The sequence below is a fragment of the Micrasema longulum genome, unplaced genomic scaffold (assembly GCF_059751315.1).
Source record: "Micrasema longulum isolate JH-2025_06_02 unplaced genomic scaffold, ASM5975131v1 h1tg000044l, whole genome shotgun sequence".
Classification (NCBI taxonomy): Eukaryota; Metazoa; Arthropoda; class Insecta; order Trichoptera; family Brachycentridae; genus Micrasema; species Micrasema longulum.
Window position 1 is genome coordinate 87,240 of NW_028277251.1, and position 16,597 is coordinate 103,836.

Here is a 16,597-nt window from a genome sequence, read left to right on the forward strand (position 1 = left end):
GAGGAGGAAATATAACTTTGATATTGGAGAGGTCAGATATAGGAACTCAGAATAACAACCATTTATGGGGCATCCAAAAAAACATGGTTTAAATCTTCCTTCTCGAGCTGACATTTACACATGGCCGAGTCCCGCAAATAGATTCTGAATAGATGTGAACTATTACAACGGCGCATTCTGCATATGGAGGATGTCTCAAACGTTTTCAGAATTACTTTGGAAAACCAAAGCTTTTTGTTACATTTGGGTTTCAGTTGGAAAAGATAAAAAAAACTTGCTTGGAAGGAGGATCCCCAATATTCTGGCCAATCAAAAAACATAAATTAAATAGACTAAATCGTAGAGAATTTTGACATGCTATTTTTTTTCTGTCCCTTAGGCTGTTTGTGGACGCCATATGCTCCAACTAGGAAGCGGACATTGATTGGCTGATTAATTAAGTATTTTTAAGTTATTGTATAGACACAAAAAATGTGATATTAGCGCCTCTGAGAAATTATGGATATTTCACAAGGCAACATAATAAAAAAAAAAACATATATTTATCCTTTATTTTTATTTTATTCACAAGCCACTGAAATTTTCTACCATGCAGCATTTAAACGAGCTTTAATTAAATGAAAGTACCTCGGAAGTTGCTCAGAAACATATTCATAATTTTTGTAAAATTACTGAAAAAATAACCCTATTCAGAGATTGAGAACATTTTTAAAAAAGGAATCGAAAATTGTCTATGACTTACATTGGTGGCGGTTGATTTTGTGTGTCGTAGAAAATTATTGTTTCCTATATTTTCAATTGAAAATAACATACTAATTTGTAAAAAACTGTGTTTATATAATATTTTTTAATGTTAAGTGTCTATATTGGAATTAGTTTATATTGTATTGTTTTATTCCAATTGCTCTGAAACCTCAAACTAGGTAGGTAACAAAACTTTTTTTTCACATTTGTAAATATACTTTATTTTTATTGTAATAATTCTAAAAACATGGATGATAAAGAGAAACCACCGGTGCGGCACTATGGATTCAGTTCCAGACCCCACCGAATTCGTAACAGTAAAGGCCAAATCAAAGAAACTGAAACTCATGAATACGAAGAGGAAATCGAGTTCTGATTCAGACCGCCTCCTCCCACACAAACCATCAACCTCTTGACCTGCGGCTCCTGCAACCCCAGGTACCTCACAGGTCCCAAACGCATTACCACCTACTACCACATCTACCACCACACCTACCAAAGTTCGATCCCGCATTTATAATGGAATGAATCGCCCACCATTCATTGTACATGTAACCAAAGTACAAGTAGACGGTATCACCCCAACCAACTTGTACGATATTGACTTCGGTTGGTTTCTTCATAGAAATAACATTCGGACTGCCTGGAACGGAATTAAGTCCGTCTGCCGTAACTGTATTTCTGTGAAGTTTAAGACGGCAAACGAGGCCAATACGTTTGTAACATCTGAGATAGCCAAAAAGGCTAATTACAGTTTATTTATTCTGACTTGCAAAGTTACCCAAACAGGGTGTTACCGAAGGCATCCCTTCGCACTACTCCGAACAGGACATTGTGGAGAATACCGAGGTACCTCATCATCATCATCAGTGGCGCTACAGCCCGTTGTGGGCCCTGGCCTCCTCCAGAATTTGTCTCCATTCGTCCCTGCACCCCGCGGCTCTTCTCCAGTTCGTCAGGCAAATCGCTCTTATGTCACTTTCCACATTATCCAGCCATCTTAATTTTGGTCTGCCTCTGCTTTTAGTGTACCTCATAGATTTGGAAAAATAATCAAGGCCCGAAAGCTAATCTACAGATCGAGTAATTTTATTTTATTTTATTTTATTTATTTTATTTTACTTTATTTGGGAAATCAACAGTTCTACATACATATTTTTAGTAAACAAACAGATATAGTGTATAAACTCAGAACTAATAACAGATTTCCACATAGTATACAAAGTTAGTAAAGAAAATATTACATATCAAATAAATACATACAATTTATACATTTAAAAATGTTATTTTCATGTACTCAATAATCAAGGATTTTTTAAATATTTATTTTAAGAACATTAAGTTACTGTAAATTGGGCGGGATAAGGACAAAAATGCTTGAAGAGAGGATAAGGAGGGGAGGGGAGATGTACATATTTATTATTATAATGTCTACTAAGTTACATAATACATTTTTAGTGTAAATTTTAAATCTGACAGAGTGATGTTTGTGTAATCTATATTTTTAAATTTTGTATTGTACATTGAAAAAGTCCTACGAAAAAAAGCATTTTTAACATACGATGTTTTACTTATTGGTACATGAAACAGGTGGTACCGTCTACAAATCCTGGCTGGCACATGTATTGTTATTAAACCAAGCAGCTCTGTACAGTCAACCATTCCGGTCATAATTTTATAAAGCAGTAGTTGGTCCGCACACACTCTGCGGTATTGTAGAGAAATGATTCCATGGAAGGTGGAGGCAGTGAGAGTAGATACATAAGAAATACCGGTTTTGTATTTAAGGTACTTTATAAATTTGTTTTGAATATTTTCTATTCTACTTATATATATGGCATACTGGGGATTCCATATCTGAGAGGCGTATTCCAAATGGCTTCTGACAAATGTATAATATAATGAAATAAGGGCCTTTGGATTATCAAAGTGTTTACTCATTCGAATTATGAAACCTAACATGGTGGCGTAGTCAAATGGAAACCCTTACACACGGTGGTTTTTACCTTCAGAGTTGAAAACCACCTATAGCCCCGTTGTACATTCAACCGCATTCGGTCATCAAGATGGATAGGTTAAAGATCTCAGTCAGATTCACCAACCCACACGGGTACTGCCATATATTGCGAAGATAACGACTTTCAAAGATTGTACAAATTGCACAATAATGCATCTGTATTTACAGTGGAATGTATCGCAATCCAAGAAACTGTCAAATACGCTTAAGGCTCACAATATAGAAAGTTTCTTATCCTGTCTGATTCCTCGAGTGCCTTACAAAAAAATTAATTCCTCCCATCTTCTTTTCCCGAGGACGAGGTCTGCATGGAAACTCGATTTCTTCTTTCTTTATCAGAGACATCCAATAAAAGCATTGTTGTCTCGGATCCCTAGCCATTGCGGTATTCCTGGTAACAAAAAGGTGGATGCGTCGGCAAAGGAGGCGGTCCATTCCGGGGATTCTGCCTATAGTAGCTTCCTACCACTAGGCGATCTCCTCGTTATGACAAAGGAAAAGCAACTTCGTGCATGACAAAAATATTGGGTAGCCTCCTCCCAACCCAAGGGAAGACATATTTTCCAATTGAAACCAAATGTAACAGAAAAGCCTTGGTTTTCCAAAGTGTATTCTGAACAAATTTGAGACATCTTCCACATGCAGAATTGGGCGCTGTTGTAGTGGTTCTCACCTGTTCAGAATCAATGTCCGGGACTCTGCCATGTGCGAATGTTAGCTTGAGGAGGAAGATTAAATCATGTTTTTTTAGATGCATAAATGATTGTTATCCTAAGTTCCTATCCAACCTCTCCGATATCAACGTACCATTCCCTATTCATATTCTAACTCTCCTGTCACCACCCAATAAACATGTACTTAAAATTTTACGTAAATATCTAGTTATAAATGGTGTTAAATTGTAAATAAGTTATATATGTATAATGCATGTAATATTAAATACTAACTCACAAACTTTTATATAGCACTAACACATGTGTAAATATTTAAGTAAAGTAAAATCTGAAACTCGACACTGGCTAAAACACCTCAGTTAGGTGAAGAAGCCAAAAAAAAAACTAAGAAGATAGAGGAATCATCACTTAGTGCAGTATGCAATATTCTGATTTTATATTTTTACAACCATTCAGATGCGCATGAAGTTTTTGAGGGTTATTGTGCAAGCCACAATAACCCAGAAAAACTCACTGCACATTCACCAATCTGCCTATTTGAACATCCGTATTTCATATATATTTTTTAATTTAAGAAAAAATATAATGAAAATATATGAAATACGGATGTTAAAATAGGGAGAATGGTGAATGTGCAGTGAGTTTTTCTGAACTGAACTTATGGTAGGTCCGGCTCTGCTTAGATACAAATATCAACATTTTAATAATTTCAAAAGTGGTTAAAAACAAAGATGTTTTATGTTTATTTAAAATATATATATATATAAAACAACTTTGTTTTTAACCACTTATTTTTTCTACCGACCGGTTTCAAAGCTACACAAGATTTTTGTTAGTGCTTCAAATATAAATTTTATAAATATTTAATTTCATCACACTTAATACTAAAACTTACAGAGAACGTTTTGTTTTGAATTGATATAATATATTATATTTCTATGGGTAGGTATCTTATTTTGCAATTTTAAACCATTGTAGTAGAATTTTGTTTGCATACTTGTAACATTACCATTTTACCTTTCCGCCAATGATTTAACAATAAATAAAATTCTGCAAAAAGCCTGAATATACGTGTTAAGTTTTTTGTTTAATAGTTCTTAATTTAAATTCTTATTGATTTTTGTGAGTGCCACACCAGAGTATTATTGAGTATATAAAGATAGCACAAGGGCTATAATCGCTCCCTATTTCGTTTTTTCTCGAAGTCTTTGGTCGTCACGGAGCACACTGTGCTTTAAAATAAATATTGTATTCAGTCCACTATTATCAAGATCTTTTATTTAGTAGAGATCGCCGCCATATTTATTGAATTGGCTACAACACCAGCATACATTTTTCCAATACTCAATTTTTATGCGTTTTTTTTAGTTAACCTGCGAATGACTACGGTATATACTATACTACTAAGCTCTGTAAATACCCATGTTTCCATTTTCCCCTTTCAAAAGGGCATTCTGTCTCTGTTAACTTGATAAAATTAATTTAAAATCCAGTCTACGGAGATTTTGCTGTAATAAAAATATTGTTGAAATAAACATTTAAAAAATATAAAAACAATTTTTTTTATCAATAATTTATTTACAAATGAACTGTTTAATAACACAAATATTTTCATTCATTTTGATGAAATAACGTTGATTGAAATGCAAGATTACATTTTTTATATACCAAAATCGATTAAATTTATATACCAAATGTGCTCCATCATTAATACCAATAAAGTTTTGCATTAATATTGTGGGATAATTACTACAATTTAGTAACTTCAAAATCAGCATTTTTTTCATCCAATGAAAAACAAACACATCACTGTATTTCATCCAATGAATGCTACAAATAGATGAGTCATGACGCATTAAAATCATATGGTGATTTGAATGCAGGAAGTTTTAGCACATCAAAATCGATTTGTAAGAAACAATTATTTATATCACCTTAAGTAAAGTATATATCGTTGGTAGGCGTGCATTACCTTACCAATTTACTATATCAACTTTTTACAGGAGACAGAAAAAACTGTTCTTGAAATCAAATCACACATTATTTACTCCAATCCGCGTTACTGGTCTTCTTTATAAAGCTCGCCTCCTATTGGTCCCACGCATATCGTATGATTAGAGAACATCGAATAATAGAAAAATTATAAATCCCCCAAAATGAAAATGTCATTTTTGTCAAAATTTTAGATTGACGGTAATGCATGCCGGCTGATATGTATATATTTATGTGAAATATATACACAATGGTTACTAGTTAAAATTGTTATAATTATCACGTTTTAACTAGTTATAGAGGTAAGAGATTGTTAAGATTATTTATATCCATATGAAAACATCGTTCTACCTTTAATGATTTTTAAAAAATATAATGAATAATATAACTCAAAACTTTCTTTTTTAGTTATCGCTCTATGGAACTGAGCTATCGATATGTGTTTTAGTAGTTAACTCAAAATTGCGGTTTTTGAAGTTACATTGTTGTAGTAATTACGAATCGACAGTAAAAAAGCTAGGGCCAGTGTGTCAAGGGGGAATTTTGCATAACTTTTTATTTATTTTGAATAATACCAAAACAATGTAGGTAAGACAGGTGTTAGGTAAAACTATTAGGGCCATATGGAATACGTATCAAAAACAGATTTTAATGTAAATTTAAATGAGAATTTGGAAAAATAAGTTCAATTTTATGTGCCATAAATTCATCGGTTTTATGAACGTTGAATAGAGGGTTTTCTATGTAAACACCAACACTTATTGATTGATTTGGTGTTTATTTTGTAGAACTCCATATTTAAACTTATAATTAGAAATCAAACACTGATTTGAGTCTACTGAACACTTTATTTTATTTTTACAAATATAAATATATAAAAATAAAAACTTCGTGACAATTGTTTCGCCTTATTAGGGCATTTTCAAACGAATGTGAAGATTATTTGGATTGAATGTCCTTATATAGTTATATAATTCAAGGTACTTAAGTAGAAAATAAAAATAATCTTATGAACTATAGCATGTACATTAATCATAATTGAGGGAAAAACCGATACTAAGTGTTTAATAGGTAATGGGGAATTTAGGTATTTATATTTGAATTTCAAGGAAAATATAACTATTATTATTAAATATAACTATATTCGTTTGAAAATGCCCTAATAAGGCGAAACAATTGTCACAAAGTTTTTATTTTTATATATTTATATTAGTAAAAATAAAGTGTTCAGTAGACTCAAATCAGTGTTTGATTTCTAATTATAAGTTTACCAACACTTATATCCGATATCCATGTACATGGGCTCATAAGACGCAACTTAAAATTCTAAGAAAAGTAGTATACATAATTTTCCCAATTTCCATAACATAGCGTTTTTACTGTCGATATTGACAATCAATATTTATTAAATCCTATGGGATATGTTGCATCGTAGCACAAATGTCACATGAGAATATTATTTTATAAAACAAAAACAGATTTTTTTTAACAACTGACCCCGTGATTATGAGAAGTAAAAAATTATTTAATGGACATCCCTAATTTTGGTTGACCATTTTTTTTAATGTACTAATTATCATTTATACTGGTAAAAAAGATTAAGAAATAGATTCATAAATTAAATACTAAAAGCTAAAGATTGAAGAGATGACTAGCAATAGAAATCTCCTAGATAGTATACAATAATTATTTATATTTCTAAAACACATTTTGCTGTTAAAGTTATGGTGGTGGTTATTTACAATTTTTCATAACATTCAACTCTTTTAGTCCCAGCCTATTTTGCATAGAATCTGCAAAAAATCGCAAGTCATTTCTAAACAAAAAACATCAACATCATTATATCTCAATATTTTTAACAAGATATCCAGAGCATATGTAATATTATTATTACTAATTGGAAACCCTTTTCTCGGCAATGCATCATATAGGATACATACAATCTCATTTTTTCTCATAAACTAAAACACGAGTAAAACACCATTAAGTTAAAATTGCTTTCCCATATTTTTCATTCTTAACTGCCCATTATTATGGGGTTCAAACTGTCAGTAGGGTCGCAGTGAATCACATCTAGCGAGGGTATGATTCTATAAAATGCTGCAAACGTACTGTTGCGTTCCACCGGCTTGAATAGTCCAACCGCGTCGCGAAACCTGGGCAATGGGATCACGTTCGTAACAGTGTGATCGCAGCAGATAACGAGAGGATGAAAGGCGAGTTTCTGGCGCCTCAAAACCAAAACTGACCAGCTGAGGGAAGGTAACCGCGACAGAAAAATCCACCGGAGAAACCACTCTGGTCATCTTTTCCCGGGAATCAATTCAGAATATAAGAGTAGCGCAGGACTGAGGACTGCTTTCGCTGTAATGATCGCCAACTTCAGGGGGACCCGACAAGGCACCGCGTGAGAAAAACTGCAGTATCACAATTCATAATAAACTTTGATTAAAACAAAAAATTGTTTGGGATTCTGAAGCCTTTTCAACCATCAAATGCGTAAAAACATTTTTTCATTCTAACAAGATAAGGCTTAACGTAATTTATTTTTTTAAATTCAATTTTTGTATCATGTTATTTCGAAGCCTCGTAACATTTTACTTCATTTCCAGTGTATTTTCTTTGATTTCACTGTCATTATTTAAATTTTGTTTCAAGAGTCCATATAATTTTAATGCGATATTTTTCACCGCAATATTTCATATGGGTATATATTTTTTACTTCATCTTCCGAGCAATCATACATACTATAATAATATTAAACATATAATTCCCGAAGGCAAGTAGGGGAGAGCAGTACTATGCTTTCCATATACATTTTTATTCTGCCAATCAATATTTGTTTGTCTAAACTTTATAAGTTATTTACATATTACTATTTATTTTATTTATTTATTTACTAATAAGTATGAATAAAAAATATCAGCAAATTGCACCACCTACTGGAGAAATTCGAAAAATCAATATCAATGCGTAAAACACGTTGGCTCACCCCAATTTTTTTCTATTGTATTTTATTAAAATAATATACATATAACATTTTCAAATTTACATAAATGAAGTTCTTTATTTCGTCATAAGTGAGGGAATTTTCTATATCTTATGAAATTATGTACGAGACAGTATATCTATTAAATATTTCAATATTTACATACGTAGGCACCATAAGAAATTCATAGACAAACATTTTTTTCAGTTTCGGAACGGGTTTAACTAATTACTTTCTAATAACTTTTATATCTCTGTAAATATAATAAAAACTAGGTTCAGGTTTACAGTATTCTTTAGTTACACATTTACGTATTGATTGAAATATTTTATTATCAAATATCAAATATTATATATTATATATCAAATATTCGGCACAGAAAAAGCATTTTATGAGAAATTCGAGATAAATCACCTATACAATCGAAAGCCTACCGATATGTCGCATTGTCACAGTGATGATGCAAAAGAGTACCAAATATACAGTTGCATCAAACACTTTACGTCTCACTCTCGACGCTATAGATATATATATATGCGAGCAACAATGTTTTGAGTATGTCCAAATGTTTGCAGACAGGCTGGATTTCCTTAGAACTGTCAAACGAGTGATAGTAACGATACATAGAGGTAGAAATGCTAATTAAAGGATATTTTTTGTTCATTCCACAAATTAATGTGGACAATTGCTGTTTTCAAATAAATTAATGCGGATGATGCTGTTTTCACAGAAACGCTGTGTTTTTAAACAGTGAATTTGACATATATATTTTTTTTTAGAAATATTTTAATAAAACGATAGTATTGAATTATAGACATAGAATAAAAAGAAAGTTTTGAACATTTGATTTTTTTAGAACAGTCTTAATTTTTTATACTCAATTTTCCATAGCCCTGAATTTCCTCATTATGAAAGATGCTTTAATCACCTATTCAAAAAATTTAATCCAAAATTCTTGTTACACAAATTTTAGTTACACTAAAGTAGGTACGAACATTATTAATAAATTGTTTTAAGGTCCACTAAGAAATAAATTTAAAAGTAGAGTAATTTAATATCACGTTATGTACAAACTGCGGCTATAATTCCGTTAAAATGGTCGGCCATTTTGTGGTCGGTCCGGCATCCGGGGGGGGATATTAGGTACTGGTCGGCTGAAAGCAAAAACAAAATTATTACAAATATATTTAAAAAAACGGTACATGTATTTACTAAGTCAAACATTATTTACAATCAATATTTTGTATTAACGCTGAGACAAGCATTATCACAAATCAAAAAGGAGTGGTGCATCGGTTCGAATATGTTAAAAATATTGGCGTATGAGGAAGACCGAGAAATTATTAACTAATAGGAAATAGCTGTACTTCAAAAGTGAAAATCAAGTTGTTATAGAGTAGGGTTTGAATGTTAAATAATGTTGAATAGGGAAATATCACATACTACGAATACTGATAAAAATATGTGGAATTGATTTTTTAAAATTAATTGTATTTTCAAAATCAATATGGATATTGAGGAAAAATGTTTTCATTCATAATTTTTAAAACTGTTAAAAAATATGTCTTCACGAAAACATGACATGTTTGGCCTTGACAATAGTGATTTCATGATTCGCGACGACGTTCTATTTAAGTAAACAAAGGTTAAAATTCAACCAAACCATGAAGTATGGGCGTGGCCAATGCAATGAACCGTTTTTGCGGGAATTAAAAATGACAAATTAAAAAAAAAATACTCGACAGTATTTCATAGACCTTTATTAATTTATAAATGTAAAAAAGTGACATATCCCTGTTATTTCTAAAATATAAAAGTTAAAGAGAAATACCAAAAATTTTAAGTAATTTAGCACAAACATAATAATACAACATATATATATTTATATCCATGGGAATTAATTTAGGTATGAAACAGTAAAAATAAGACTTTTTAAATATACAGGGTTAATAATAACATATTTCAGTTGACACAGTAATAATCTTTATGCATAAAATAAAATAAAATATTGATAGTCAAAATTTAATGTATTCTTGTAGCCAATGATATGATAAAATAGACACATCGTCAATTCAATTCGAGCCTTCCCATGCCTGCATTCCTTAAAAGACTTTTAACACAGAAAAATGATAAGAAAATGCTTTAATTACTAAGTGACTATCATCAACAGAACAAATATTATATCTTTTCATTTATAAATACAATAAAATTCATTAAATAAGTAAGTAATGGAGGACCGTTTTCACAAAGCGAAATATCTACAAAAAGTAAAATTTTCAGAAGGTTTTTTATATGATTAAAAAAACTACTAGGATTTTAACAATAATAAAAATACTGTTTTATAAAAATTCTACATCCTAACTCATATGTATACTGGAAATTTATTGATTTTATAGAAGAAATGGAACTATTCATTAAAAAAAAATACAAACTTTATGAATTTTCACAAAAACTATATATTATCTACATATTTTGTAAAATACATTTAAGTTTGTAAGTGAAAATTCTTGATGGAAGTTCATTGTAATATATTATAGAAATAAAAGACGAGTGACACTGTGATTATATAAATACATTGAACTCCTTAATGAAGATACTAGTCTCGAAGATGTTGCGAAAGCGATGAAACTAGTCACTGGATATTCCAAATTTGTAGATTGAAGTATCACTCGTCTTTTATTTATTTAATAAATTACATATTTTGTTATAGGAATTTGTGTAGAAAAGTTGATTTATATTATCATTTAACAGAAGCATAGAATTCAATTTAATTATAGAACAGGAACACAAGTTTACTTTTGGATGAAATCATTATTAACTGTTTTTTTGTTATATTTTAAATGCCTGTATATACCTGTGCATAGGTATGTTATTTATTAAATATTTTCTTATTATTACTCAATTAAATTATAATCCAGTCCAATTCGACTCCCTGCAACTTCGCAAATATATCGTTTAGCTAAAATTTTATTTCACCAATCATTAGATCTCATAAACAAGAATCAATTTTAGTCAAAAAACACATTTTGTTTTTTGGTAAATATTTCGCTTGATAAAAACGATCCTCCATTTGTGCATGTGCACAAAGTGCATTTTTAAAGCACATAAATAATAAAACTGACAGACAGTGTTGTTGCTATGACGAGTTAACCAGAAAAATGAACCAAGAAAATGTGTATCTCTCTCTTGGACAGATATTTGTCACTGTGGTTTGATGTCTCTTTATTTCCAAAGTTGAAATCATTGCAATTTTTCCTTAATATGGGATAAGGCTTGTTAGGTTAAAACGTGTCTATTTATTATCTGGCAATGTGTACAACTTTACCAACTAAAAATCAAAACATTAATTAATATTTTAAATGCAAAACAGCTGTCATTTAAAAAAAAATTATAAATCTTCAGAAACAGCGTCAATTGTGTTTTGATTTTTATCAATTGTAAAATTATTAAATTTACATCTAAAAAGTACTACAAATAATAACAAATACTACATGTGTCTAGTATAAAATATTTCATTTGATTTTTGTACCTTTTCATCCAAGTTAGCGGTAGTAAAATATATTTTTTAATGTAATAACAAAAACATGACTTATTATTAGGAATCCTTCTGAAGCGTGAATGTGATGCTTTACATCATCTGCATCTTCGGGGGACCACCGGTTAAACCTGAAGATGTGAGACAGCTCATCTCCTGCCCGATACTTCAGGATCTGAGCCGAGATAAGGCGAATTATCAATACGAGGGTTGACTGCCATGCTTCATCTCTGACCTGCTTCGAGTTGACCGTCGAGTTGATGTGTATGCATTATATAGTCTAATATGCCTACATGGAATGTACCAAGCGACAAGTCAAAACCTGCAACGGTTTACAACAGGCCGCTGACAACAGCTAAATGATGTTCAGCGCTGTTTCATCAGGACATCGGGCTTGCTCCAGCACACGAGGCGTTAGTGTCAATGCTATTGTAACAAGCTGGGTTTGGTGAAACACCCGAAGACGGCCCTCACCTGTAGATGCGTTGCCCCCTTTACAGCTTTCAGAAACAACAACTGGAGGCGCGATGCAGAAGTCTGGGCGAGGACCTTTGCGACATCGGATCGGTGATACTTCATAAAGAACTCACACGAGAGGTAGTATCTTACGTTAACGCGGGTATAAAAACTTTTATTTATGTAGTATTTTATTTATTGGTTTTAATAATATATTAGAACCCCTTTTTTAGTTTTGAAATGGGCCGGCAGAAAATCTCAACGGACAGGCGGCTGGGAAACGCTGATTTAGAGAACAGGTGAATTTTAAGTTTAAGTCACAGCTTCGCCCTTCTGCTGGGAGAGCATTCCATTCCATACCATAAGGCCAGCGACCGCAAATTTAGCAAGCCGAGTAAGTATAATGACTTGTCTCATAAGACAAAACTTGAAGCATTAATGTCTTTTGGCTAGTTCACCTGGAATGCGTGGTATATTTTCCTATTCCAGAGGAGCATTATACGGAGGTTGCTCACTTTATTATATTCAATATTAATGTTGTAATTTGTGAATAAATTTTGTCCTGAGTATACTAATAAATATTTAACCATTTTTTTTTTCTCCCAGTCATATATAAATAAGAAATAAATTATTTTTGCTCTACATGATATTGCGTATTATTTTATTTGATTACAAGCCTTGGAAATGGAATGTCAAGTAGACAAATGTCAGCATTTTCGACACCTCCGTCTGTTCCCGTTCAATTGAGGGAATAAAGCTAACAATATTTGCGCAGTGTGCGGTGAAGACGCTACGAATTATTGACTAATTTGTTGTGAATTAATGAAGGAGAATACATTGACTAATTTGTTGTAAAATAATGAAGGAGAATACATTATTGACTAATTAGTTGTAAAATAATGAAGGAGAATACATTATTGACTAATTAGTTGTCAAATAATGAAGAAGAATACATTATTGACTAATTAGTTGTAAAATAATGATGGAGAATACATTATTGACTAATTAGTTGTCAAATAATGAAGGAGAATACATTATTGACTAATTAGTTGTCAAATAATGAAGAAGAATACATTATTGACTAATTAGTTGTCAAATAATGAAGGAGAATACACTATTGACTAATTATTTGTAAAATAATGATGGAGAATACATTATTGACTATAAGTTGTAATTTTTTTATTGTGTTCTCTTGATTTGGAAAAAAGCTGTCAACTTATGTTAACACCAAGAAATTAGTCAATAATTTATAGCGTCTTCACCGTACACTGCGCAAATGTCGCGAGCAACTTTGGCAGCTTTATTTCCTCGATTGAACGTGAACAGAAAGAGGCGTCGAAAATGCTCACTTTCGTCTACTTGACTTTCCATTTTGAAGGCTTGTATTCAAATGAAAGAATATATATTGTGTAACGTAAAAGAAAACAATATCAAGATAGATTTAAAGTAGAGCAAAAAAAAATATTTATTTTCTTTATCATTTTTAAATTTGGAAAAAAATGGACACAACTTACGTAAAAACCTAATACCTGTTTTGACGGTTAATTTTTTTTCTAGATTTTTCTCAAAACATTTTTAGTTTTGACAAACGATAAACGTTTTGAATTATTGTTGAATATATTTTCCTGCATACTCATTTTTTAAAATTTACCATGTCAAATGGTTTTAAAAAGGTAATAAGCAAAACAAAGGAATTAAAAATAATTTTCTTAATTTTTGGCAACGAGTGAGGAATATGATCTTACACTGAGGAAAATAAACTAAAATTTTGGTGTCATGCAAGTGAAATTAGTCTAATAGACCGCACAAATGCAAAAATCATCGGAGTATAATAAAGTGAGCACCTTTTGTAAATAAGCCGACAGAGTTTGTGTGGGTGAAAGAAAAGTCCAATAGAAACATGAATTTTCAATGTTATTATTAATAATATTTTGTATTATTTATAATATTTGCAGTACAATCTACACGCTAAACATTTTGATATAATGCTCGTAAATTGTTGATATCCCTCACACGGAACTTAGCTCATAATAATATCCACAGATTCAGCGTTACATGGAATGTGGAGTTATTGCATACTGACTTCAAACGGACTCTTCAACGGTTTAATTACCAAAAAACAAGCCAATCTCATTTTTATTTAAATTACATATATTGCCTGGTTTTGTATCCACCCTAGCTAGCCAGACGTAATAATTCACCCCAGCTTATAGAGATGCTCTATTTATAACGTTCCAAATTGTTGGTTTGGTTTTTTGTTTACAAACAGACGTTTAACAAACGGTTTCGGTTTGCGCTTGCAATCGCTGTAAACTGTAGATAACTTTGTGATTGATAATCATAGAATGGTTTTGTCCGTATGGGCGACCCTAAAAGCGGGAGCGAATTATTACTCTGAGGCCAGATGTGGAGCAGATAAAGTCATTTCCCTACAGAAATATAAAGGGTAAATAAATTAGATAAAAATAAACCATCTCTGAATTTAGCCGTTTAACTTTTAAAGCCCGGTGGATCGAAATATATGCGCGTGTAAAGGTAGGTCAGATAAGATTAGACTTAGTTTCTAAAGTTACCTTAAAAGGCATTTTTTGCAGGTTTTTTAAATATTATTTTTTGATCATCAAAATGACTTAATAAGAAGCATGATTAAAATTATAAATTAAAATATCTGAACACACCGAAATTCATTTTCACATAATCAATCATTTTCGTGTGGGGTTTTCGTTTTGATGAAAACCAAATGCCGCCTGTATGGCCGGAAGGTGCGTGGAACCAAGTTTGTATACGTCGTACTGTGTCCAAAAGTCCCCCCTCTACCCGACATCCCGCCTGCGCCGCATGCGTGGAGTGGCCGCGTAATGTTGCCAGACCGTGAACAATATACACAAATATAAGATAATTTTGTGTTATGTTATATTTGGCAAGATAAGGGTTGAAATATTTTTTTGATTCTAATTCATTTGATTATTTTGAATATTTCTGATCATCAGAAGTAATTTATTGTCAGTATTTATACAGTACAGTAAAATGAATTGATTGGCATGATTTTTTGTTAATTATGTTGAATTTTTATATGAAGAATGTCAAATACAGTATGCAATGCACCGTTTTAAGTAAATACCTAAATGTTACATTAAATACTTACAAATAAAGAGGTTATATTATCACATACATTACTACTTTATAATACATTTTCAATTATTATGTTCACAAGCAAAATATCCAATAGTTATATTTTACAACAATCAACAATTTTCAAAAGCGTAATAATATCTCTGGTAAGCTAGAGACGGCTAATAGACAATATAACATATTAATCAACATGGTGAAAATATTTTGTTTTGCACTTTTGTCTATGGTTTCTAAGTTATTCTCCAATCCCATGCGGTTAATCTATAGGTGACCACGGATAAATGGACAATGTTGCGCAATAAAATATTTTGTTCAAATTTATTAAATCCAGATTATCGATATAATTTGTCTTCTTTTGATATATATACGGTTTGCCTTTATTTTAAAAACGTCAACAGTTTATTACAGAATGAAATATTCGTATTAATATCAGGGTCAAACTTAAAAACAGAATTGTATCGCTTAATTGGTTAATTGCATAACACTGTCCAAATGACGCTTATAAACATGTTTAGGAAACTATGTAGGATGCTGAATCTGAATACAAGACTTTAGAGTTTTTCTGTGAACGTTAGGAAAATACTTTATTCAATATTTTTAATTCAGAAAACCATATTTTTTTAAGTCACCAAAGGGAAACCCCTTAAAAACGGGAATTACGTATTAACATCATAACATTATTAATAATCTGTGATATGATTATTTTAAAATTACCATCTAATCTTTAAAAAAGGTTCTTCTAAAAAACTTGGATTTGCTTATGAATAGTTAATATTACTTTGATGACCAAAACAATCGAACCTTGACGTAAGAGACCTGGACTTAAGATAAACCTCTTTAAAAGAGAGCTGACTTAAGGTCCAGTCATTTTACCCCTGAAAACCTTCGTAAGAGAGCCGGAAAAACTCTGTTGTAAAAGAGAGTCGTTTTATCCAAACTGACCTTTATAATAGAGTATTTGGTTTGCAGATGTAGCCACAGCGTCACTGCTTGTGCACATGCACTTTACCTAATACATACGTATGTCATGTACTTTTTTTATGCCTCTGTACATATGC

General features: G+C 31.4%; 1 protein-coding gene across 8 annotated transcripts in view; it reads right to left on the reverse strand.

The window, feature by feature from the left end:
• Positions 1 to 9,297: 9,297 nt before the first annotated feature.
• Positions 9,298 to 16,597, reverse strand: part of shi (dynamin-1 shibire) — a 70,220-nt gene continuing 62,920 nt past the window's right edge. For all 8 annotated transcript variants that reach the window (XM_088227812.1, XM_088227786.1, XM_088227756.1 and 5 more), the window contains one exon: positions 9,298 to 9,570. In XM_088227812.1, the coding sequence (XP_088083938.1) occupies positions 9,507 to 9,570 (64 nt within the window). In that variant the 3' untranslated portion in view covers positions 9,298 to 9,506. The remainder of the gene's footprint in view (positions 9,571 to 16,597) is intronic.